An 18,040-nucleotide genomic window follows, 5' to 3' on the forward strand; every position below is an offset into this window, starting at 1 on the left:
CGAGACCTTAAAGGCGATGAGATTCTGGTGAGCGGCGGCGAGAAGGCAGAAAGGCATTCCAGGCGGGAGGAACGCCCTGTAGCAAAGGTGTGAAGGTAGAAACGCTCAAGGGACACGGGTGGTGGGTAAGGTTTGATCTGAGGTTGGGACGAAGGGTAGAGGATGGTCTCCCGGCCAGGACTCGCTGCGGGGGCATGCACACACTTTTCCCTGTGCAGTGATACAGGGAGAGTTGGCCCCTAGTCAGGGAAGGCCTTGGCGGGAGCAGAGAAGGCAGTGGGCCATGTTAAGTGGCTAGGGTCTGGCTCAGAAGAAATCCTTCTTCTTTTTTTTTTTTTTTTTTAGGGAGGGATGGGATTGCGGGGCGCGGGGTGGGGGGCGAGGGAAGTTGTATCCAGGACCCCCGCCCCGGGTCAGTACTTCTGCAGGGTCTCTGGCCCCGGGGCCGAGGTGAAGGTCACGCCCACCGATTACCTCCTCCCCTCCCCCTCCCCCTCCCGGCCCAGGTTGGTCTCCAGTCACAGTTTACTTTTCCGGCGCATCTTGGGGGGGGGGGGGGGGGGGGGATGGTAAGGAGGGGGCAGAGGAAGGACGTTTAGATTGGACGATAGCAACTGGCTCAGGCAGGGTTGGGGTCAAGGCCTGGAAGGAGGCCTCGGCTCCGCCGCCGTGGCCGGGCGGCCTCCCGGACGCTCCGCGCCGCTCCGGGCCTCAGTCTACCCATCCGCGAACGGGGGCCGCGTGGCGAGGTGGGGATCCTCGCGACCCGGCTCCGCCGGCCGGGCGCGTCGGCGACCTCGGGAAACCGCGGGAGGGGGACGGGCGAGGGCGGCGGAGGGCCGAGGGCGCGGGGCGGTCGCGGCGGCCGCGCGGGGTCAGAGTCCGCAGGGAGGCCCCGCGGCCGCCGCGCCGGGCTCCGGGCGGGGGGGGGGGGGGGGGGCGGCGCCTCCGGGGCGGGGCTGCCGGGCGGCCTGGCGGGAGGCCGGGCGTGCGTCAGCGCTGCGAGCCCCGGAGTTTTCCACTGACGAGGAGGGCGGAGCGGCGGGCGGGGCCGGGCGCAGCCAGTCTCCCGCCGCCGCCGCCGCCGCCGGACGCTCAGAGAGAGGGGCGGCCGGGCCGACTGCGGCTCGGCGGAGCGCGCACGGGGTCGCGGCACCGGGGGCGTCCCCGGCCGGGACGCGGGTCGCATCGGTGCCCTTGGCGAGCGTCCGGATCGCAGGTGAGCACCGAGCAGCTGCGGGCCCGGCTGTCCGGGACGTCGGGGAGGGGGCGTCCCGCGCGGGGCGGGTGGGGGGGGGGGGGGCTGCGCCCCTCCGGTCCCTGCCACTTGTCCCCCCGCCTCCCCGAGCGGGCACCGGGGCGGGGGGACGGCCCGGCCCGGCCCCTGACTGCGCGCCCGGCCGGCGTCCGGGGCGAGGAGGCGGGGAGGCGAGAGTGGCAGGTTTTCCGCTCCCCTCCCCCGCGCCACCGAGGGTACCCCGAGAAGTCGCGGCGCCCCGAGCTCAGTGCGGGTGACGGCCGAGCCCAGGTTGGCGCGGGCGGCTGGGTGACGGGGTGCGCGCGTCCACGGGAGAGTTTCCTTTTGACCCAGTTGCCTGAGAACTTTTCAGAAGTTCCTCGCGTGGCCGGAGCAGGTGACATTTGTCGCCTTCCTCCTCGGGCTCCCCCCGGGGGCGGGCGCCAGGGCTGCGGCGCGTGCCGTGCCCGGCGCCCCCGGCCAGCAGGGGTCAGGGAGGGAGTGGAGGGAAGAGCCAGAAGGAGTGAGGCTCTGTGAGTCACGGACCCCGGAGGGTGGGAGGGCGGAGGGAGGGAGGGAGGAGGGATTGTGTCGTGCGCTCACCTGTTTGTCAGTCACCGTCACACGCGGAGGCCACCGCTGTGAGTCACGGGCGCAGCCCCGCCGGACACCCGCGGGCACACGTAGGCTCTCTCCCACGCACTTCTCGGCTCCCCTGCACGTACTTCCCCCAGGTCCTCAGTTTCCCCGCCCCGGGGGCCCCTCCGCAGGCACGCACCTTTGGATGCCCTCGCCACAGCAGCCGGCACACGCTTAGGCACTCCCGCTCCCTGGCACAATCACACTCGTAGCCCCCACTCCTGACACCGGAGGGACCCTCCCCAGCTCCGCGGCCCACGGCCCACCCCACACCTCCACGCCGATGGCTCACAGCCCTCTGGATGGGGCCTCCGCCGCTGGCCCCCCATCCTTGACATCACTGCCCTCTTCCACCTCCACATCCAGAGGTTACCGAGTCTATTCCCCTTTCTCCTGTGCCCTCCCTGTCCTGTCATCTCTCACCTAGCCCTGGCACCGGCCCAGCAGGTCACACCCCCTCCAGTCGGCGACTGAGCCATCTTTTTAAAATGCAAATCTGGTATATTGTCAACTCCCTCCTTAAACCCTGCTGAGGCTTCCAGTGCCCTGGGGCTAAAGCCTGTCCCGGCAGCCGCGGCTCCAGAAACCTGTCGCAGGATGCCCCTCCCCCCCCCCCTCGGCTGTGCCCCCCTCTGGAGCTCTTTCTACTTCCTTTCCTCCCAGAGACTGTTTTTACCCTCAGCTTTGCCCCTCCTGCCCCACATCGCCTCAGACCTGCGTTCCCAGCGCTCACCACCGTTTTGTAACTACACAGTCCTTGCCACTGAATTCAAAAGCTGGGAGAGTGCAGCCAGTGTAGGTCTTGCTGTCCCTGTGTGCCCGAGTGCCTGACACTGCACCTGGCATCTTATAGGAGCTCAATAAATGTTTGTTGAATGAATGAATGAACGAATGAATGAGAACGAAGGAGGCCCTGCTCAGGTGTCAGGTACAATTTCCCTTCTGCAGGAGCAGTTGCCTTCTGTAGCCAGCAAACATTTGGCACCTACCCAGTGCCAGGCTCTGGAGGCCAAGGCTGAGGAACCGTGCCCCCCCCCCCCCCCCCCGCCCGGATCACTTTCAGAGGGATGGGGGGGGAGGGGTGTGCTAAGGCTTCCCTTCTGCCCTCTTTGTGCTGCCCAGGTTGTTTTCCTAGCCAATCCCAGTGAGGGCCAGAGGGACTCAGGGGTGCCCTCCCCTTGTCCCAGGAAGTAGCTCCTGAGAGTCTGGGGTCGTGTGCCCCCAGGTGTTGGGGGTACTGGCCTGACCAAGGCCTGGGGCTCTGAGGTTAAAGGACATAATTCTTCAGATTCCCAGAGGAGGATAGGACCAGCCCAAGGTGCCCTCTCCCCAGTACCAGCTGTGGTCGGGGGTTGGGGCACTGGGACTAACGAGTGGCACAGAGAAGTTGATGAGACTTCCCAGAGGCCCTGAGATATCCCCCTGACCCCCAACGAGCCTTTGTTTGCCTGCTGCCCAGGCTGAGGCGGCCTTCCCTGGGTTCACATAGTGTGGCCTGAATGTGTAGATAGTTGTGGGTAGTAGAGTGGGGAAGTGTCACCCCTTCGTCCTGAGCTGTCAACTCCTGTGTGTGGTGACAGGAGGGTGGCCTGATTCTCAGGGCCCAGGCAGATCCCGGAAGAAGCCTGGCTGTCTTTGATTCAGAGCCTGCCTCTGGGGCTCCTGGGGGTGTGGTGTTTCTGTCTGAGCCAGCTCCTGGGAATCGCTTCTCCTTCCCCCGGGACCCTAGGATGGGGGCTGTGTTCACCCTGGGAACAGTGCCATGGTTGGGATCTTGATTCCTGGGTAGCTGCTGAGGGCCCCTCCCCCCTCCTCTGACTCACTGTCTGACACTTTTCTTGGACTCTTTCACTATCTTTCATTCCTTTCTCTGACTTGGCCTGTCCTTGTCTCTGGCTGTCTTCTTGTCTCATCTCCTGCCTCTGGATTCCCAGGTGGGACAGGGAGGCACTGAGATCCAAGGGCTGTCCCCTCTCCCTCCACCCCAGGGGAGCGTCAGGGACTTTGCGGGTGTGCAGATCCTGGGGGGGGAGGGTCACCCCTAGAATGGACAGTGTGACGGGAGCTTATCTGTGTCCCTGTTTCCCCGTCCGCAGCCTTGGAGCCTCTAACCTCCTCACCTTGAGTTCCCATTCTGTAGACAAGCCTGAGGCAGAACCAGGGTGTCAGGCTTAAACCTGCTTCCTTGATATCTATTTGTTTACTTCTGGAGAACAGGGAGCCTCCTGAGATGCCTGTTTGGCACCTGTCTGCAGCCAATGCTTTTTAACTCCCAGAACCACTCCCTTCTGTGGCTCAAACCCTCTGGTGCAGGCTGGGGAGTGGGCATGGCACCCCCCGCCCCCCTCCCCGCCCCGACTGACTGTGACAGGACCAGGAGATCACTCTGAGCAGTCACCCCTCAGAGGTCCACCTCTGCTAGAGGTGCCTTCTCTATGCCAGGCTGTTCTAGGCATGGGCACAGTAATGGCCAGGCAGAGAGGCCGTCAGCCTGGTGTGAGGGAGGGGCGGTGAGACCGTGGCGAGACCGTGAGAGAAGGGCCCGAATAGGGGAATCCCAGGGCCCGTGGGAGCCCAGAGAGGCATATAGTCAGGAGTGAGGGGTGGAGGTTTCAGGGAGGCCCTCTTGGAAATGACTATTAAAGGAGAGCGAGGCTGGGTTCCAGCTTGTGCAAAGGCCAGGAGGCGGGCAGGTCATGGCAATTAGGGAAACTGCAAGTTCAGCTGGAATATAGTGAGGGGAGGGTGGGGAAGCAGGAGCCAAGCCTGCCTCAGCCTCTCGTGGAATTCTAGGCTTGATCCTAAGGGCCAGCTTTCCTCAGCATGGGGGTGGCAGGGAGCCATGTGGTTTAGGAAGACCACTCTGGCTGCAGGGGGGTGACAGGAGCAGAGGCAGGGGACATTGGGCAGTAGCAGTGGGGACAGAGGCATAAGGGTAATAAACTTTTAAAGGTGAAGGAGACATACATAAAATGCATAAAGCCTATGAATCCCACGTGTACAGTCAGGTGAATTTTTAGTTTTAGACATTCATGGGACCCCCAGCTAGGTCAGCACAGAATGTTTCGAGAGGATGCCACCCCCCTCCCCCCGGTGAGATTTCTGCTATCCCTCGCCCCCCCCCCCCCCCCCCCCCCCCCCCCACATTCTGACTTGTACCATCACTGATTGGGTTTGCCTTTCCTTGAACTTCATTCCCGTGTATTCTTGTGTCTGGCTCCTTTCATTCCACATGACATCATTGAGATTCACATGTGTGTATCGAGGAGCTCGTTTTTCTCACAGTTCGGAATGACATATTCACTAAGCACTTACTGCCGGTCTAAGAACTTGGCATGCACGGATTCACGTAAACCTCCCAACCCTAGGAGGTTTGAAGGCCAAGAACCGGAGAAACGGAGAGCCTGAGGACCTTGACTGGGGTCACGCGATCAAGTAATAGCCAAGCCAGGGTTCAAATGCAGGCAGTCTGGTTCTGGAGCCAAGGTTCTTAACACTGTGCCGATGGCCCCCCCAGCGCCATGTCTGTGCCTAGCCTTGCGTGCGCGAAGTGAGCTAGTGTGCGCTTGGAGGGCTGGGCGCCTGGATGTGGCCGGAGGGAGCGGGAGGAAGGAGTGGAGTGAGGATGGCTGCAGGTTTCTGGCTTGAGTAACTGGGTGGGTGGCAGTGCCGTTACTAAGATAGGGAACACAGGAAGAGGAACAGATGGCATGGGGGGTGGGGAACAGAGACAAGGGGTTCGATTTGGGGCCTATGGAATTCTATGTTTCTAAGGGACGGCCAGGCACAGATAAAAAGCGGGCATTTGGTTTTGGCGGGGGGTGGGCCTGGGGCTTGGGCATGTGATTAGGCATTCGGCACCCTGCGGACAGCATCTGGGGTTTGGGAAAGGATGGGGTCTCCCAGCGGGGCCGGTAGGGGCAGGCTGTGTGGGTATGCTCTGTCTGTGTGTGTTTCTGTGTGTGTCTGGGGGCTGCACGTGTATGTATGTGTGTGCCTGGCTCCGGGTCATGAGTTTCCCCATCTCCTGGGAGAGCCTGCAGGTCAGCTGGGAGCTGCGTTGTTTTTGTTTGTGGTTTTGCAGGGGGTGGGGTGGGGGGGGCGCCCAGCCTGAGAAACTCCCCGCTGAGAAGCCCCCGGAAGCACCTGTGCGTTCTCTTCCCCTGGCCCAGTGTGAACGAAAGGTTAGCAAGGAGGGGGGTTTCTCTTGCTTGTCTCATGCCTGCGGGGAGAGGCTGCCCCGGGGACGAATTTTATCCGGCAAGTCCGCCGACCGCGGACCCCCTAGGTCTGGGATCCAGACACTTTGTGGTAGGCTCGGCAAAAGGGGACAGGGGCCTTTCGAAAGGACACCTGAGTAGGGGAGATCGGCAGCCTTCTGGTTGGTTTTTCCTGTTCTCATTTCCTGTGATGGCAGTGGGGGAGGGGCTCCCCAGCACTGGGGCCTCTGCATCGTTTCCCCTTCCTCCTGGTGACCTCCTGGGGCCCAGGCCTGAGCACTGTAGGACACAGACAAGGTACAAGGTGGCCCAGCCCTCAGGACTGAGTCCTTTGGGGACTGCCAAGGGTGGCCGAGGCATTTAGGGGAAGGAGCCCCCAGTCCAGTCCCCTTACCCGAGGCCAGCCAGGCTGTGGGAGGCTCTGTGGTTGAGACCCTCCAAAGGGGAAGACACAGTAAGCTCTGTGTCCTGACGTGGCCCATGTCACCAAGCTACAAACAGGAGAGAGTGGAACATCTTGACCGGTCAGTTTCACTAAGAGTTGTGTGTGTGGTTGGTTGGTGGGTTGGTTTGTTTGTTTGTTTGTTTCAAGGGGAAACAAACAATCTCCACAGGAAGTTAAGCCAAACAAACGGGGTTAGATATTGGAGGAGAGACACCATGTAGATGGGTTTTTAAAAGCAAAACAGGAGTTGTTAGAGAAACACGAAGCACGGCCAGGCCTGGAGACAGGGGACTTCGGTGGGGCGGGGGTTTCTGAGGGAAAGTCTGAGCGGCTCTGTCACAGGAGAGGAGGGGCTCTGGAAAGTCCTGTGTCTGGGAATCGGGGCCAGTGTCAAAGCCAGCCTGTTTCCCGGAGCGCCCTGGTCAACCTGGCCCCGGAGAGGGAGAGGGAGAGGGAGTCTGTGTGTGTGTGTGCAGGGTGGTGTGTCGGTGGGTGTGCAGGGGCAGCCGGTGGAGGAGGAGGAGGAGGAGGAGGAAGCAAAGCCACCATACAGGGCTGTGCGGGCTGTGGCAGACGGCCTCACACACACAAAGGCACACAGATGCGAGCCGTGTGAATCAGCCAGCCAGTGAGTCAGCCCCCAGGATTCCTGTCGGGGAATGAGCGAGGCCGGGCTGAGGTCCGCCGGTCCATCTGTCGGTCTGGTGTATGCATGTGTGTAGGTGGGTCGTGGGAGGTAGCGGGGAAGGTGCCTGGTGGTGTCCCGGGAAGGCGTTTGGGCAGCGGCGGTGGGAGTCTGCAAGCGCCAGGAGGAGGCCTTGGCCCTCAGCGCCTGCGCTGGTGGAAGGAAGCCTCCTGGAGCCGGGCCCCCGGGCCCCCTGCACACGGAGTCGAGGAGGGGGCGGCCCGGGACACCTCGCAGGGCAAGGGGAGCGGGGATCGTGGCCGGGCGCCCCACCGCCTGCCCTCAGGCCTGCCGCTGAGAGCACTCTCCTTTCCGTTCCAGGCCATCCGTGCCCGAAGCCCAGAGTACCCCCAGTGCCACCATGACTGGGCCGCTAAAGAGGAAGTTTGACCAGCTGGATGAGGACTCCTCCTCGCTCTGCTCCTTTTCCTCCTCCTTGTCCTCGGGCCGCCGTTCTGGCTCCTGCTCCCCGAGCTCTTCCGTCTCCCTGGCCTGGGACTCAGATGAGGAGAGCCCCTGGGATCAGATACCCCTGCCTGACCGTGACTTCTGTGGCCCCCGGAGTTTCACCCGTGAGTCTCCCCCCGCCCCCCCTCCCGGGAACCACCACACCCCTTCATCCTTCCTGAAGATGAAATTGGGAGGCCCGCCTTGTCCCCCGACAGAGCCATTCTGGCCCCTGGAGGTCATGTCCCCGTGGCTTTGGCTCCCCACCTTGTCCACTTCCCGTAATACAGTGGTTACTCAGGAATGCCCTCTGTCCAGAGGCACCGGGGCCCGGCTAGATTCACCTTTGACCTTGGGACTCCCTGCTTAGAAGTCCTGCCGGGCAGGACGGAGCTCCTCACTGTGGCCCTCGGGCCCTCCGGCTGCAGCTCCTCCCTTCTGTTCCAGTTTCGTTTCTCCAGCTTGCACACCCTGTCCTACCTACGGAACCACCGGAGTCCCACGCCCCACACTTCTGCACTGCGGGGCCTGTCAGGCCGGTCCCTCTCCTGTCAGAATGCTGTTTGGCTTTGCCTGAACATAGTGGAAAGGTTTCTTTCCCCCAGTTATTTTTCAAGCTGGCAGAATTTTGATTTCGAACTGACAAAGCCCTAAAGCAGTATTCCTCAACCTTGTTTTCCATTATTATTGCCCCCAACCCTAAGGAGCCTTTTTAGACATATTTTTCTTTCTTTTTTAATTTCTTTTTGTTTTGTATATATTTTTTCATTTTATTTATTTATTTATTTATTTTATTATTTTTTTTTTTAACATTTTTACATGTTTTTATTTATTTTTGAGACAGAGAGAGGCAGAGCATGAGCAGGGGAGGGGCAGGGAGAGAGGGAGACACAGAATCTGAAACAGGCTCCAGGCTCTGTCAGCACAGAGCCCGACTCGGGGCTTGAACTCACAGGGTGTGAGATCATGACCTGAGCTGAAGTCGGACGCTTAACCGACTGAGCCACCCAGCTGCCCCTCATTTTATTTATTTTTTTAGAGAGAGAGAGAGCAGGGGAGAGGGACAGAGGGGGAAAGAGAGAACCTGAAGCAGGCTCCGCGTTCCGCGAGGAGCCCGACGCGGAGCTCGATCTCATGACCATGAGATCATGATCTGAGCTGAAATCAAGAGTCAGACACTCAACCCACTGAGCCACCCAGGCAGCCCTAGACATAGTTTTCCTAATTATGACATTCCTGCCATGACATTTTAATACCTCAGATATGGTGTCTTTGTTTATGTACTTGTTGTACATCTTTATATTATACTAGAAAAAGAGTATGATTTGTAGCACATAGAATCTAACAGTATGTTGACTAAACTCCTGTAGGTTTATTGGAAATACAAGAATGGCTTAATATTATAAATATCATAAAATATAAAATACTATAAAATCCGGTTTTATACTTTTATAGTTTACTATAAAATATAGGAGCCACTGTAGATGTTGAAGGACATTTGATAAAAATGTCATGTTCCTTCTGGATAAGACCCTTGATAAAGTAGCAATAAATGGATGCTACCTTACATGATTAAAAAATATGTGTCTCAACCCAAAAAGCTGGCATTCTGATTAACGAGGAAATATTAGAAGCAGTCCAACTAAAGAAAGAGATGGGGACGCTGTCACCACTGGTAGTTAGCATTGTTCAGTAAGTACTCGCCAGTTAGCAGAGAGGACGAGAATTCTATATATTGGATTGAGACAGACAAAATAATATATTGCGTGGAAATACATGAAATTGCCAGTATTCAACTGCTTTATGGTTCTGCCTATGGTTCAGCCTAATAAAAAGGAACGGTATACCAATATGTGTACAGAAGATACCAAATACGTAGCTTACTACCCAGTATACAATCCATAATTTAGAAAGGTAATCCCAAATAATAGCCTTTCTAAGTGTGCTCCAAAATGCAGAAGCTATAAAGGAAAAGATCAATATATTTTTAATTATGTAGCCTTAGAAGTTATTTTATAAAATGCCTTGGACAAAAATAAAAGACTAAAGGGGCATGAGAGTGGCTCAGTCGGTCAAGCATCCCACTTCAGCTCAGGTCGTGATTCCCGGAGTCTGGCTCTGTGCTGATAGCTCAGAGCCTGGAGCTTGCTTCGGATTGTGTCGCCCTCTCTCTCTCTCTCTCTCTGTGCCCCTCCCCCTCTCATGCTCTGTTTCCCTCCGTCTCTCAAAATGAATAAACATTTTCTTTAAAATAAATAAATAAATATTAAAAGGCTAAAATATTTGCACAGATAGGCTAGATGATTACTGTCTCTAATGTCATATATAAAGAGCTCCTGCAAATCAATACAAAACTACAGAAAGCTGCATAAGGAACCTATAAATGGCTAATAAAGATGGGAAAGATGCTTAATGTCACCAAATGCTCTCATTTGGACTGGTAAATAACAGTAAGCCCATGGTGACCTAGGAGTGGCGTTCAAATGTACCAGCTCTCATCCCAGCCGGGCTGGCTCCATTTCTCCAGATCCGTTCGGATCCATTGCTTTCTTTGGGCTAGGAGATCGGAGGGGGAGTGTGAGGAGAGGCAGCTCGCCATCTTCCTGGAGGTTAAGCCGTCCCTCACGGAGAACTAATGCCCTGCCCCTTCCCTCCCTGCCTTTCCAGCGCTGTCCATCCTGAAGAGGGCGCCCCGGAAGCGCCCAGGCCGCGTTGCCTTCGATGGCATCACCGTCTTCTACTTTCCTCGGTGTCAGGGCTTCACCAGCGTGCCCAGCCGCGGTGGCTGCACTCTGGGTATGGCCCCCCGCCACAGCGCCTGCCGCCGCTTCTCCTTGGCCGAGTTTGCACAGGAGCAAGCCCGGGCTCGGCGGGAGAAACTGCGCCTGCGCTTGAAGGAGGAGAAGCTGGAAGCCCTGCGATGGAAGGTAGGGAGACCCGCGCCTGGGCCAGCTTCTCAAGTCCTGGCCGTGAGGGGGCGGGGCCTCCGGGGTGGGAGCCCGGGTGCTCATTATATATTTGGGGAAAGAGGCCCCTGGGGCCAGTGTTGCTCGGCCAGGGCCTGTCGCCTGCATGATCTGCAGAGTGGGGTGTGGGAGGGCCTGTTTGCTGCAGGGGTTGGGGGCACGGCGCCGGGAGCTGTCTGGGGGTGGGGGGCGCCAGGAGCATTGCAGGGAGGGCGGGAATCTGGAGTCGATGTGACCCTGGGGGTCATTGTGTCTGGCCTGGCCGGTTGATGGTTGGGTGGGTTTGTCCATGGACTGGGGAATGACAGGAACGGGAAATCTCTGCAAATGCCCCGGAGGCAGTGTTCTTGGCCTCCCAGCTCACTGTGGTATCTATGGTGCCCGACCCAGAGCGCTTGTCGGGTGACCGATGGCCGTGGGTGGGGGCAGAGACCCCCGTCTGTCCCTCACATCCCTCCTCTCTCCCATTGGATACAGCTCACGGAGGCTGGCGTACCCGAGACGGAGGCCGGCCTGCCACTCACAGTGGACGCGATCGATGATGCCTCCGTGGAGGAGGACTTGGCTGTGGCCGTGGCCGGTGGCCGGTTGGAGGAAATGACCTTCCTACAGCCCTATCCGGCCCGGCGCCGGCGGGCTCTGCTGCGGGCTGCCGGAGTGCGGAGGATCGATCGCGAGGAGAAGCGGGAGCTGCAGGCCGTGCGCCAGTCCCGCGAGGACTGTGGCTGTCGCTGTGACCGGGTCTGTGACCCCGAGACCTGCAGCTGCAGCCTGGCGGGCATCAAGTGCCAGGTGTGGGCCGGGGAGGGAGGCCCGAGCGCAGGGGCTTGTCTGGGCTCGGCGGGACCCTGTCTCACGCTCTGCTCTCTCTGCAGATGGACCACACCGCGTTCCCCTGCGGCTGCTGCCGGGAGGGCTGTGCGAACCCCAAGGGCCGCGTGGAATTTAATCAGGCACGGGTGCAGACCCATTTCATCCACACGCTCACCCGCCTGCAGCTGGAGCAGGGGGCTGAGAGCCTGGGGGAGCTGGAGGCTCCTGCTCAGGGCGGCCCAGCCAGCCCCGGTGAGCAGGCGCTGGCTCCCACTTTCCCGCCGGCCAAGCCCCCCGCGAGCAGCGAGCTGGGAGACGACAGCTGTAGCAGTGACATGACCGACTCCTCCACAGCTTCAGGCTCGAGCGAGGCCCCCAGCGGCCCCCCCCGCCCAGCCCTGCCCGGCCCCGGCTTCCAGCCTGACATGGATGATGACAGCCTGGCCCGGGTCCTGAGTTTCAGTGACTCGGACCTGGGAGGAGAGGAGGAGGAGGAGGAGGAAGGGGGAGTGGGGACCCTCGACAACCTCAGCTGCTTCCACCCAGCTGACATCTTTGGGACTGGTGACCCCGGTGGCCCAGCCAGCTGGACCCACAGCTATTCCAGCTCCAGCCTCACGTCAGGCATCCTGGATGAAAATGCCAACCTGGATGCCAGCTTCTTCCTAAACGGTGGCCTTGAAGGGTTGGGAGAAGGCAGCCTCCTGGGCACCTCGGTGCCGCCCAGCTCGGACGCTGGCCAGAGCAACTCCGTGGACCTCAGCTTGTCTTCCTGCGACTCCTTCGAGCTGCTCCAGGCCCTGCCAGACTACAGTCTGGGGCCTCACTACACCTCCCGGACGCTGTGCGACAGCCTGGACAACCTCGAGGCACCCTACTTCCCCTTGCCTGCCTTCTCTCCGCCTGGGGACGCCGGCTCTTGCTTCCTGGAGTCCGTCATGGGCTTGCCTGACTCAGCCGCCGAGGCCCTGGCTCCCTTCATAGACAGCCAGTTGCTTGAGGACACCGCCCCGGCGTCTCTGGTGGAGCCTGTGCCCGTGTAAGGCCCCGGGGTACCTTGTCACGGCCCCAAGAGCCCCGTTGCTGCTTTGTTGTAATTTGGGGGCTCCCTGAGGCCTGTAGGTAAGGGTCTCCCGTTGGCTGGCTCGCCCGTGCGGGCACTCCTGATTTTTGTGCAACACTCTGGATTGATTTATTTATTTTTGTAAGTTTCTGTGCCGAAGAGAGGGCGGGGAGGGGGCCCTCCCTTTCCGCCACCCTGCTCCCCCGCCCCCCAAGCCCACACAGTCTCTCCTTCCACTTCCACGGTGTGCGTGCCAGGAACAGGAGGACGTAAGCCTTCCCTGGAGCTTCGCAGACCCCTTTTCGGTCTCGTATGATGTTCCTTAGCCCAAAGACAGCAAGACAGGGCAGCAGTCAGCCACTTCTTACGGCTTCTCCTGCCATCCTGAGCCCCAGACCCATGGGTGGCTGCGTTCTCTGGACTGTAAAGACTATAATTTATTTCCATAATTTATTTGGAGACTAGGAGGTGTAGGCCTCTCCCCTCTGGCTGGCGGGCAATGCTGGGGTTGGGGTGGGACACAGACCCCCGTGAGTCCCTTTTGCCTTGTAGTCCTATATCCCTGCCCTTCCTGGGCTTTGGTATAAACCAGGTGTGGATTTGGGCCCTGTGGTCTGCTGTGGCAGCTGCCTGGCCCCGGGTGGCTGAGGACAGCGTCCAGGCAGGGGGCTGGGTGGGGCTGACCAACCGTGACCAAAACCTGCCCCACACGGCCTCCTCTTTTTCCTGTCCTCTGCCATATCTTCCTCCTCCCCAAAGGTCACAGCCTTCATTCTGGGCCCATCAATGTAGAAGGGAAGCAGGAAGCCCCAGCGAGGGCAAGGGGCTAGCCTCGGGGCCCGTAGCACGCCCCTGACCACTATCTCAGGGCTTTCTGGGCACCGCATGCCAGCCTGGGCCGCCTGCCCATGCCCTGAGGCCACCTGGCTGGGGTGAGGGGCGGCCCCTTGTGGCTTTTATGCCGTTCGTTTGCTGATGTTAAGTTTTGCATCCTAATTTCTATATCGTCCCCGAGTGTTAGAGCTATATAATTTATTCATCTTTCTCCATGTCTGTGCCAAGAAGCCCAGGCTGTGGGCCTGCCTTCTTGCCTAGGAGGCCTTACCAGCCCGCGTGCTTGTGGGAACACCTTGTACCTGAGCTTACAGGTACCAATAAAGAGGCTCTATTTTTAACACCCGTGGTTTGCGTTTGTGGGACCTGGAGATGGGGGGGGGGGTCTACCCTCAGGAGGTGCTGGGGAGGGAGGGGGAGGCGGGCCCTGCAGGGCAGCGTGGACGCCGAGCCTCTGCTGGGGTAGGGGTGGAGACACCACATAGTGGGCCTCCTTCCGCGCAGGCCAGTCATGGCCAAGTGGGAGGCTGGCCGGGCAGGGCAGGCCGAGCAGTTTTCTCTTTGCGTCAACCCGTCTCTCCCCAGTGGTCACCTGGGTGGTGGGAGCAGCGGGGCAGTCTTCTGAGACTGAAGACTGTCTCAGAAGACAGGGCTATCTGCCCGGGGTTTTTCCCACTCGGTCACGTGGAGCTGGGGCCTGGCTCCGAGGGTGAAGTAACCACCCCCCCACGCCCTCCCCCTTTAGGGGCAGACAGTGGGATGTAGCTGGTAGAGGCCTCCTGTGGGGCCCAGCGGCTGGGGTCCCCGGGGACTTGAGCCCCGGAAGCTGCGGGACCTCCTGGGACCTCCTCCTCCTGCACCAGCCGGACCCGTCTGACCTGTCCCCGGCCTAGGCCAGAGGAGCAGGCCTCGCCCTGCCCTGGGGAGTCCCAAGTGTGGGGCCTGAGGAGGAGCAAGGTCGACCTCCCCCTTAGGAATAATGGCTTATCCGAGTGCTGGGAGGGAGGAGGACCAAACAAGGACAGCAGATTTGGGTCTCCCTTTTCTCGCTCTAATCGTCTGCCTTTCGGCCTGGGCTGGGCTCCCCTTTATTTCATCTCTGCGGCTTACGGGGTAAGAGCATGGACCCTGAGTGCCAGGTTCACATCCCAGCTCTGCTACTACCTAGCAAGGTGACCTATGCAAATCACTTCCTTTCTACGACTGCAGTGTCTTGCTGTCCCCCAGTGCTGTGCACATAATAACGCTACTTGCCTCATAAAAGCTTTTTCAGTTCACGCATACACAGCACTTAGGAGAGTGCCAGGAGCGTGCAAGCCTTGTGTGCATGTTTGTGACTTCCATTCTGTTTTCATATTGCTGCCTCTATGTTTTATCCTCTCTCTCTCTCTCTCTCTCTCTCTTTTTTGTTTTTTTGCCAGTTCTGTCACTCTTTGGGTATCTGTCTCTTGCCTCTGGACATGCATGGATGTGACCGTGTGGCCATATTGTCAGTGGCCGTGAGAGGACCCAGAGCTTGGAGCCTGGCCCGCGGTGCGCAGCCTGTTCCTGTAACCAGCGTAGCCAGGGACAGCCGGGACTTAGGCTCCTCGGGGTGGAGTATCCCCATACGGTCAGCGATGCTGTCTCCCCTCTCACTGGTCCCTGGGAGCCCTTTTGCAGAGATTGTGTCAGCATGGATGCTTCAAAATCTGGGTCTCTCCAAGGGCTCTGAGGCCCTGCTCTGACGAGCCTGGGGGTCCAGGTGGCAGGTTCCTGCAGCCCCACCCCGTCCCTGGCTGGAACCCCCACAGGTTCCTGCCCCATGGATACGGCCCATGGCTGGACTGGACCTGCCCACTTCCCCTCTAGGGCAACAGGATCACTTCCTGGCTTTCTTTTCTTTTCTTTTCTCTTTTCTTTCTTTCTTTCTTTCTTTCTTTTTTTTTTTTTTTGATAAATGAAGACAACTTAGGTTTTACAGCAACAAAAACGTGATTAATGTACAATCCATGACAGCATCATTCTCCAGACGGGCAAACCTGTCTCTCAACAACCCACCCCCAAGAAACCGGATTGTAACGCAGATGCCAGGAAAAGGGACTGGTTTCCCAAAGGAAGGATGCTAAGTAACCTGGGGAAAGCGTTCCAGGTCATTGACTCAGACCAAGAGGCCGTGCACCCGATCAGCAGGATGTTATAGAAACAAGGTCCCGCTGTCACGAAGGATAACTGTTCTACAAGGGACCCCTACCGGTTCAGTTTCCAAGCTGTAGTCACTGGACGACAACTCATAAAAACTGTACCACAGCTGCGTCCTCGCACTCACGCTAAGTGCGTATTTTACTTTACATCAATTGTATCCATGTGCTTAAAAGTTAGAACCATTGTAACAGCACTGCTTAAAAGTTAGAACCATTGTAACAGCACTCATGAGTTCACGAGTTCATCGTGTTTTCCTCTAATAGAGAATATATAATATAGAGGAATGATGTTTTAACACATAGTTATTCAACTTCAGCTATCTGCTGTATATCAGTGGCAGGGATTTGTATCATGGTTTGGGAACACAGATCTAGTCTAATTTCCTGCCACGGAGGGGAACACGGAGGCCCAAAGAGTAGAAAGTCTTGGGAAGATCACGCTCCGGGCTTCCAGTTCAGAGGTCCTTCCCCTGAGGCCTGACTGGCCCATTCTTGCCATCATGAAACACAGAAGAGAGGTGTTGGGAGCTCCAGCCAAAAGTGACCGCTGTCACCCTCTTGCCAGGTATAAGTAATACAAGTCATCTAACTAGAGACACTGCTTTTGTCCCCAGAGGTGGCGAACGGGTTTCTGGAGGATTAAGTTTGTTGGTCAGTGTCTTTTACAAAATCTTAAGTGAGAACTATTTTTTCCTGAGCTGTATTTCCCCGTACCAGGCATGGGGAATCACGTTTGTCCCAAACCAGAGAGGACCAGCCGAGGCCAGCCAAGGACTTGATGAGGAATCAGAATGTATGGACAGAGTGAGCCAATGAGCCTCAGAACCTGCAGGACGATGGCATCCCTCACACAGAACCTCAGCTACGGGGCCTTCTGAGCCGGCTCTCCTATCTGTGCCACTGCCGGGAAGGGTGTGCGGGCGGCAGGACAGGGGCGAGCAGTCACTTCTTGAGCTCGGGGGCTCTGGGGACCAGACGGGAGAGGGGAGGCACTGACATAACCATATTAAAATCGCTGTGGGGATTTTTAAAAAAATCACCTCTTTGCTCCCTCACAGAGTCTGGAATAAAAACGGAGCCCAACAGAAGGTGCCCAATGAGCCCGGCATAAGCTAGCTTGGTTGATGCCCTTTTTTCCTCTGAGCAAAACTGCTTCTTGTGCCTGAAAAACACAAAGCTTTGGGATGCCCCTTAGATCAGACGAGGCACGAGCCAAAGAAACCACACACCATACAGACACGGGAAGAATACGTCATTTTCGAATCTTCTCTCCACTGACCCACTTCTGACCCCTACTTCTGTAGAAGTGAAATGTCTGTAGGTTGATGGCTTCTCCCCGCCCTGGCTCCCACTGACCACAGCTAGGGCCTCAGAGACCCTTGGGCCTTTTCCAAAATTTCTTCTCTGATTTGGGGGTAGTTAGGATGCTCTCCGAGGACCTGGGAACAGAGGGAGAAAGGGTGTGCGGCATCAGGCCCCTGCCTGTCACCAAGCCCCCTCGCCCCTCCTCCTGGTGCCTCCCAGCCGCTGATGGTGGCTTACCGTGTGACAGACTTCAATGGCCTCCACAAATCTCTTATCCTTCAGGTAGTTGAAAGCGAGTTTGAAGCCTGTCCAGGGGCAGAGGAAACACACACGGTGGCACCTTGACCACCCAAGAGCCAGGGTGGTGGTCCTCCCGCCCAGCTTCCTCCTCACCCGCATGGGCCCTGGCTGGTGGCCTTACCCACGGCGGGGCTGGCGTGATGACTGTACTTCCAGGCCAGCTCGTAGTTGGCGGCTGCGTCTTTGTAGGCCTGCTCCTTCTCCATGATGAAGCCCATGTACTCATAGGCCCTGAAGCAGGACTGCAGGGAAAGCCAAACCGGATCCCAGCACAGGGTGGAACCAGCGGTGGGGGGAGGGGACACGGGGCGGGGGGCGGGGCAAGGGAGGGTGGGGAGCCGCATTAACGCCCACCTCTCACCGACTCCAGCAGCACCCCCACCTTTGCTGGGGAGGGGTCACCTGTGCGCCCCTTCTAGGATACCCCTATGCTTGCATGGCCCCTTTCTCCACAGCGCTCTGCGCTGACCTGCAGGCCCCTGGACCTCATGAACCCTTCCCATCTCTCTTCACCATCCCGCATTCCCCTCTCCCGGCTCCCCGACTCTGCGCGCCTCCTCTCGCCTCGCCCCGGCCCTTGCATCTCCTCTGCCCCCACGCCCCGCGCGCCCCTCCCGGCCGCCTGGACGGGGCGTCCCCGCTTCCCCGACGGCAGCGCGCCCCCCCTGCCTTGTTGTATTGCACGCAGCGCCGCAGCAGCTCCGAGGCCAGGTCGAACTTGCCGCCCTGGCAGTAAACGTCAGCCAGTAGGAGCCAGCTCTTCTCCAGGTCCTCGGCCTCGTCCGGCGTCCACGGGGCCTTGGCCAGACGCTTCAGCTGCGTGCGCGCCTTGGGGACCTGCTTCAGCAGCGCGTGGGCCTGCGCCGTGGCCAGCAGGGCGGGGACGCTGTCCTTCTGCACACG

At 58.8% G+C, this 18,040-nt stretch overlaps 2 protein-coding genes across 5 annotated transcripts in view; one reads left to right on the forward strand and one right to left on the reverse strand.

Moving 5' to 3' along the window:
• The first annotated feature begins 1,072 nt into the window (after positions 1-1,072).
• CSRNP1 (cysteine and serine rich nuclear protein 1) lies at positions 1,073-13,690 on the forward strand. Of its 3 annotated transcripts, none has more exons than XM_042956326.1 (5): positions 1,073-1,219; positions 7,548-7,798; positions 10,341-10,600; positions 11,117-11,431; positions 11,515-13,690. In XM_042956326.1, the coding sequence occupies exons 2-5, from the start codon at positions 7,588-7,590 to the stop codon at positions 12,493-12,495; spliced, it is 1,767 nt and encodes a 588-aa protein (XP_042812260.1). In that variant the 5' UTR covers positions 1,073-1,219; positions 7,548-7,587; the 3' UTR covers positions 12,496-13,690. The 3 variants fall into 3 exon arrangements, with proteins under 3 accessions (XP_042812260.1, XP_042812259.1, XP_042812258.1); XM_042956325.1 differs by lacking the exon at positions 1,073-1,219 and adding an exon at positions 6,401-7,263; XM_042956324.1 differs by lacking the exon at positions 1,073-1,219 and adding an exon at positions 6,401-6,620.
• A 3,077-nt stretch (positions 13,691-16,767) lies between these two features.
• The window catches only part of TTC21A (tetratricopeptide repeat domain 21A), a 35,038-nt gene continuing 33,765 nt past the window's right edge, over positions 16,768-18,040 (reverse strand). For both annotated transcript variants that reach the window (XM_042956334.1, XM_042956333.1), the window contains 4 exons: positions 17,807-18,031; positions 17,259-17,379; positions 17,075-17,142; positions 16,768-16,971 (listed from right to left, as the gene is read on the reverse strand). In XM_042956334.1, the coding sequence (XP_042812268.1) occupies positions 16,894-16,971; positions 17,075-17,142; positions 17,259-17,379; positions 17,807-18,031 (492 nt within the window). In that variant the 3' untranslated portion in view covers positions 16,768-16,893. The remainder of the gene's footprint in view (positions 16,972-17,074; positions 17,143-17,258; positions 17,380-17,806; positions 18,032-18,040) is intronic.

Source organism: Panthera tigris, chromosome C2, assembly GCF_018350195.1.
Source record: "Panthera tigris isolate Pti1 chromosome C2, P.tigris_Pti1_mat1.1, whole genome shotgun sequence".
In the NCBI taxonomy this organism is placed as follows: domain Eukaryota; kingdom Metazoa; phylum Chordata; class Mammalia; order Carnivora; family Felidae; genus Panthera; species Panthera tigris.

What these genes read in the sequence shown, in the direction of transcription:
- CSRNP1 (XM_042956324.1), top strand. Translation starts at nt 6,577, where the DNA reads ATGTCACCAAGCTACAAACAGGAGAGAGTGGAACATCTTGACCG. An exon ending in AGAGTGGAACATCTTGACCG is followed by an intron (nt 6,621 to 7,547) that starts GTCAGTTTCACT and finishes TTTCCGTTCCAG; the next exon opens with GCCATCCGTGCCCGAAGCCC. An exon ending in TGGAAGCCCTGCGATGGAAG is followed by an intron (nt 10,601 to 11,116) that starts GTAGGGAGACCC and finishes CATTGGATACAG; the next exon opens with CTCACGGAGGCTGGCGTACC.